The sequence below is a fragment of the Mixophyes fleayi genome, chromosome 3, assembly GCF_038048845.1.
Source record: "Mixophyes fleayi isolate aMixFle1 chromosome 3, aMixFle1.hap1, whole genome shotgun sequence".
Taxonomy (NCBI): domain Eukaryota; kingdom Metazoa; phylum Chordata; class Amphibia; order Anura; family Limnodynastidae; genus Mixophyes; species Mixophyes fleayi.
In genome coordinates this window covers 325958113-325964431 of record NC_134404.1, presented here as the reverse complement: position 1 = coordinate 325964431, position 6319 = coordinate 325958113, and the positions used below count along the sequence as shown (strand labels likewise).

Sequence of the window (6319 nt, the reverse complement as noted above, 5' to 3'; positions counted from 1 at the left end):
CCTCAATTTTAACCAAATTAACCTAAAATATTCCAAAATTGCGCCCCCCTTCCGCGTTGCGCCCTGGGCGGTCGCCCCTGTCGCACAGCCCTAGTTACGGCCCTGTTTGCGGGAGATAGGTATATTTATTATACATAAATGCGATTAATTCATTGCAGGGGCTTTCTGGAGGGAGGGAAATAGGTTTATTAAATGGGAATACTATTACTTTAATATTGGGGCTGTAGAAAGGCCTAAGTATTAATTGTGGGTCATATTGATTTAACGCCGGGGCTGGTTGGAATTTTCTAAATGTACCCATTATTTTTTCCAAATGGGGCCCCCAATATTCCAGGATCCAGACAAGCCACAATTAAAGAAACCAGCAGCCACAGGTGGTAACAGTGACAAGAACACATAGGACAGTCTGTCAAATGTTCTGAGTCTTGTGCAGGCTTACCTAACCTGTGGCACTCCAGGTGTTGTGAGACTACAAGTCCCAGCATTCCTTCCAGCAGTAAGCTGCTATATATTGGCAAAACATGATGGGGCTTGTAGTTTCACAACACCTGGAGTGCCACAGGTTGGCCAAGCCTGGTCTAGTGGGACAATCCCCCTTTTTGGTGACTGTTCTGTCCAATCTAAGGGGCAGCTCAAGACTGTGTACTCTTTAGATACACACTGCATTCTTTATATGGTCCTAGCTGTCCTCCGTGGGCTGACCACTCCCCATCTAGTGTCTGGTCTTGCCTCTATGATGGCTGGCCACACCCCCTCTGGTGGGCCCCTAGTGTTGCCGTTCCCTGGTGGGCCCTTCATGCCCCAGTCCGACACTGATTGTAATACCCTGTTGTGGTGAGGGTGTAGTGAATATAGGCTTAAATACAGGTCACTGGTACCTTGGTGTGACGTGGCTCTGCAGACTCCCAAGTACATTTTATAAGAATAAAATGCAGAGTATGTGATATTAAATAGCATGTGGTTGGTGACATCATATGTGATCAGAATCATATATGTCATGCTCCGGTGAATTCAGGGCCTACTGATTTTGATGTGCTAGTAACGCCCCAATGGCGCATTTCCACGCCCCCAATTGTATGACCACAGGTATGTTTTTTTTTTTTTAGCATGCTCGGCTATTTAGGGGACCCATGAATTTGTTCTACCAGGGTCCTGAATTCCTCTTGGCAGCCCTAGATGTAATTCTGCAGTCCAATTCTACAGTGTTAACTTACCTGGTAGCTGTTTTTTTTTTTATTTAAGCATTGCAATGAGTTTGAAATCATCATTTGAAATAGGGTTAGACTCCCCTTACTGTGTCTGTGAAGTGATTCTATTTATACACTGTTAGGTTCAAGAATGAAAATTAATTAAAAAAAATAAATAGAAGGCAATTAAAACATGCAAAAATGCGTGTATATGGTAAGGTGTGTTACGCACACTGCACACTGCACACACACAGCACACGTAAGTGAAAGCAACTATGACACATGCTGATCTGGCCACAGCGCCCTCTGCCGGTGGCCGATACAAGGAGAAGGCTCGCAGCAGGTGGAGCCGGAGGGCAGTCCTCTCTATGGTATTTGGCGGCTAGAACAGACGCAATAGTCCTCTGTACCCCAACTCTACTTTCCTACGTCACGACATGCGCCGGAAGTGACTGTCATGCTGTGAATAATGAGCGCTTACAGAGGATTTGCCCTCCTCTGTCGTGGAGTCTTTGAGGTGTCTCGATGCCAGGTACACAATGGTCATTATAGCGCCCCGTTACCCTCCTTCCCCATAGCTGTGGGCAGACAATCTGTAGTCTCGGCGTGCTCTCTGCTGGCAGGGTGTGCTGACACCTGTAGTTCTCCAGCACCTGGAGTCAGGCTTCTGCCCTTATCTCTGTTCCTTCTGTACCTGTCTGATGACACAATGACCCCAGTCACTGGTGGAAGCAGGTGTTTTATGAGTCCAGGGTGACAACAACCCTACACAATATATTTGTTAAAATAAGTTATGATTTAATATATAATTATTCATACATTGCTGTGTAGTTATAATGGTGTAGCAGACAATATAAACTCGTGAGAGATTGTCATATTTAAATATATTTGTGGCTCTGGTGATAAGACGATGCACCATTGCATGATCACTTTATGATTTACTCAACATTCTTCTTTGATCGTTAAGTAAATAGTATATGACCTGTATTCTTTATATGGTGCCATAACATTCTGCTGCTCTGTACAATGGAAAATGGAACATAATTTAAGCACATATCTGTTTCCAGACTATTTTGATGCATATTTGTTAATCATTTTAAAGGGTCAAAATATAAACATTTTCACCATTTTCTGAACTGCTTTCTTTAAAATTTATTTGTTGTTGCACAACTTAAAGCTGTTTCATTTTAATATTTTAATATACTACACTATTTGTAAATCGGAGGCCACAGCCATTTTTCAGAAACCGCTGACCAATGTTTTCTGCATTTTCATAGATGTCCCTACAAGACTACTGCTTTTTACCACTGTATGTTTATACGCTTTTGCACTTTTAGGTGCCAAGAAGAAGACCGTTCCCCTTTTATGCTTGCGCTGTTACACAGTACAGACAGGTGTAAGTATTGTAATAGACACTGGAAACTACTTTTGATGTAAGGTGTGTTTATCTGTCTTGCAGGTTTCTGTGTATGCTTCATTAAAACTATAATACAACTCCCACTTTTAAACCTCTACTATTTCACAAACTATTTTTAGTGGTGGAATAGAATTACAAATTTTTTCCATATCTCCTGCTTTTTAGTTCTTCTCTTAATAACAAAATAATATTGTAATAATATATACTAAAATAATAGTATAGTTTGATCAAATTCGGTTGGATAGGTGAAGAAATACAAGACTAATTCTTGCTGTAAGATTGTGAAAGTGCCATTAAGGGGTGTAACCTAGATGGTCATGAAGCTGCTAAGGACCAACACTTACTGTATTATTTCATCTTGTCTTGAATATTGTTGATTTTGGTTATGTTTGTGACACCTTTCTATATTTCTTTAGAAATACTGAACACACTTTAAGTACACAGCCCTCAGAACCCCACCCTAATGACATACAGTCCAGAGTGCAGAAGCTGGTAAGTTCAGAATATGTTTGTAATAATCAAGTGTCATTACTGTGTATAAATTCCTGTAAATTGCAGAAAGTGCTGATTATCTAGAGTGCAAGAAAGAGAAGAAACAGATTCATTACATTTATTGTACCATGTCCCCTTTACTTTTTTTAAAAAAATAGGTTTTAATTGTGTATTTATTTCATTAACACTAAAACATCACTATTTTTATTTAGTAATAATTTCACCTCATGGGGTTAATGAGGAATATACACCAAATAACCAGCCCCTAAAAAAACTACAAATCACTGGAAACTTGTAAGTGTATATATAAATATTTGTTTGGCACCTTGTCAGTGTTCATTAGGAAATGTTGTGTATTAGTAAGGAATAACACACTGTAAATGATTAATATTTTAAGTTGCCTCGGATTTCTTTGAAAATTCAGGGTATTTATCATTCCTAGACAACACAACTAAATTAAACAGAGGTACAACCTTTTGTAGGGGGTATACTCCCAAGTATTCAGTAATGAAGCCTGCTATTCACACAAATCCTTGTACTAATCTTTAACTATGGTACATCCCCATTTATGATTATTTATCTCAAAATTGCTAAGCTAGAAAGGGTCTCTGAGACATCAGGCAATTGAAGTCCAGTATGTTGATACTGGATAACAAGAGTTCCCAAAAAGAATAAAAAAAACACACTACAATAGGTGCAAATGTTCATTGGAAACTAAATAATTTTAATTTGTCTACTTTCTATGCCAAAACTAATGCAATTTTATTTTGTTTCGGATAACCTTTGCGGTCTTGTTTAAATGCATCTCTATTCAGACCTGTTTCTGGTGAGTGAAGACAAGTGGACACAGAATTTTCAAAATTATTTATTTTAATTTATACAGATAAGCAGCAGTGATGAACCAGACATTCTGTACAAGAAGATAGACGTGTTAGCAAAAGGTCATGACAAGATGGTGCTGGACAGTTATGAATACTTCACAGTCCTTGCAGCTAAAGAACTTGGCATCTGTGTGGAGAAGGTGTATGTATCTGGCATGTGTGGTGTGAAATGTGTATTTATATTTTTGCAAATCTTCCAAAATCTCTGTAATCTGCCTATTTACATTAACAAAAATAGGAATGGCAAAAATTGACCCTAGTATCTCTCTATCTGTGTGTGTGTATGTTGGGGAATCTAGACTGTAAGCTTCAATGGGGGCAGGGACCGATGCAAGTGAGTTCTCTGTACAGCACTTTATAAATAGCTGATGATGATGAATGCTCATAATGCCTTGCACTGTCTAGTGGCCAAAATATTCTTCATAACGGTAGCATGTTTCTATTTCCTAAGCAATCAATTTTTAATAGTGTATGGAAGAATCTTTATTTAAACAGTTAGAAGAGCTCTGTATATTTTACTTAAATTTAGACTGCAGGTAAAGGCAGTCTACAACAGCCGGTGAGTCCAACATGATAATATTTCCTGTTGTGTTGCTGGCTGGTTTGCGTGATGTCACGATTTTCATACTTTATCCTCACTAGGTATGAGCCAAGGAGAAAGATTGAACGTTTTACCCTTTTAAAGTCAATCCACATTTTCAAAAAGCACAGGGTGCAGTATGAGATGAGGACACATTACAGACACTTGGCGGTGAGTCAGACTGGGGAATGACAAGTAACTTCTCTTAGATTGTGGGTAGGGATTCATCAATGGGTGAATATTTCCAAACAAGCTTGTGCAGGCATTTAGCATCAATACTAGAGGGGATTATGTTTACATTAACCAAAATGTTGTCCCTTGATATCTATATATATTTTTATGCTAAAGCAAAGTATATTATTGATTTCTGGAGGGAGGAAATAACTCCATAAAACATGGTTTAAATCTTCCTTTACTATAGTTAAAACACTTGACTGGGAGCACCGCCGATGTGTATTTGGAATACATCCAGCGTAATCTACCAGAAGGTGTCGCCCTAGAGATAACCAAGGTAAGTATCAGCTGTACAGAATGGAGGTCAGATTGATTATTTTGAGCTTGATGTAATGGCCTTCATGCTGGTGTGTAGGAGGTTGAGTATACCCCATGTGTCCTTAACTTTCTCCCGCTGTAGATTATATTGTATTATCCTTTTATTTAGCTTTGAGAGACTAAATTCATATTTTCCGTTATTCAGACTACGGTTGAGAAACTACCAGAACATCTAAAAAAGCCAATATGGGACACGCTGAATAGTGAGGAACAGAGAGTGTAGTCGTGAATTGTACTTTTATGCCTTTGTGAATCCTTATTTAAATATGTGATAATAAAAATGTTTTTCACTGTTTGATGTGCGATTTCTTATGAAGCAGGATGTACATACAGTTGTCTGAATTACTATATGTTGCACTCACAGAATTCTTAGGAAGATTGCAGATAAAGTGTCTTTCATATTAAGAAATCTGCTGTCAGACATTTTAGCCTGTTTACTACTGTAAAATCTATTTCCTGGGGACACACTTGAATTCTATGGATGACTTATGAAATATGTAATTAGGTGCTGGGATATCTGAGTTCTTACATAGGCAGCGACTGATGACATTTAGTGAACACAAGTCTTACAACCTGTCCCTCAGTAATACATCAGTTCTTATACATCAGTTCTTACAAGAGCACAAGTTACAGTATCTGAGGGAAAATCCATTTCTCTATAAGGAATTTAAATTGTTAGGGATAATCATCCTTGTCTCATCTCAGAGCAAGAGTCTGTCCCTATAGCGCTGCACATATAGACGTTATTCTTATATCCAGAAAGCTAGAAACAAATACCACAGTAACATGGAGATATCTCTTCCAGAAGCTGTAGTGTTGCCACTAGAGCATGATATGAAGATTATACTAATGGCCTTACAGGACATTATTGTAACCTTGAGGTGTGATGACACTGATTAAATGGTGAGTAATGGGTTTGTGTACAAATTATTTTCAGTCTTGAACAGGACATGGCTGTATCCATTGTAACTCCACTTCTTTACTTCAGTTCCCTCAAAACCACGTGTAACAATACAAGTTACAATTTGCTATGTACAGGTTTAATTGAATTTAATCAAACAAGATCCAATCAGATCACCGGGAAAAATCTCTTAATACCATCACTGTAGCATGTGCTTTAATCGTTCCTAAGGGGTGGCTCTGTACAATTAACGTCTTTGTTGAGCAATGATTTCATTTTTTTGGAGAGAATACTATTACTATCCAACCA

General features: G+C 38.4%; 1 protein-coding gene across 1 annotated transcript; it reads left to right on the top strand.

Moving 5' to 3' along the window:
- Positions 1–1605: 1605 nt before the first annotated feature.
- Positions 1606–5404, top strand: MRPS10 (mitochondrial ribosomal protein S10). The gene is made up of 7 exons (XM_075204178.1): positions 1606–1719; positions 2525–2583; positions 3021–3096; positions 3980–4119; positions 4620–4728; positions 4979–5068; positions 5255–5404. Exons 1-7 carry the CDS (start codon positions 1657–1659, stop codon positions 5330–5332), a joined length of 615 nt encoding a protein of 204 aa, XP_075060279.1. The 5' UTR covers positions 1606–1656; the 3' UTR covers positions 5333–5404.
- The last annotated feature ends 915 nt before the right edge of the window (positions 5405–6319 follow it).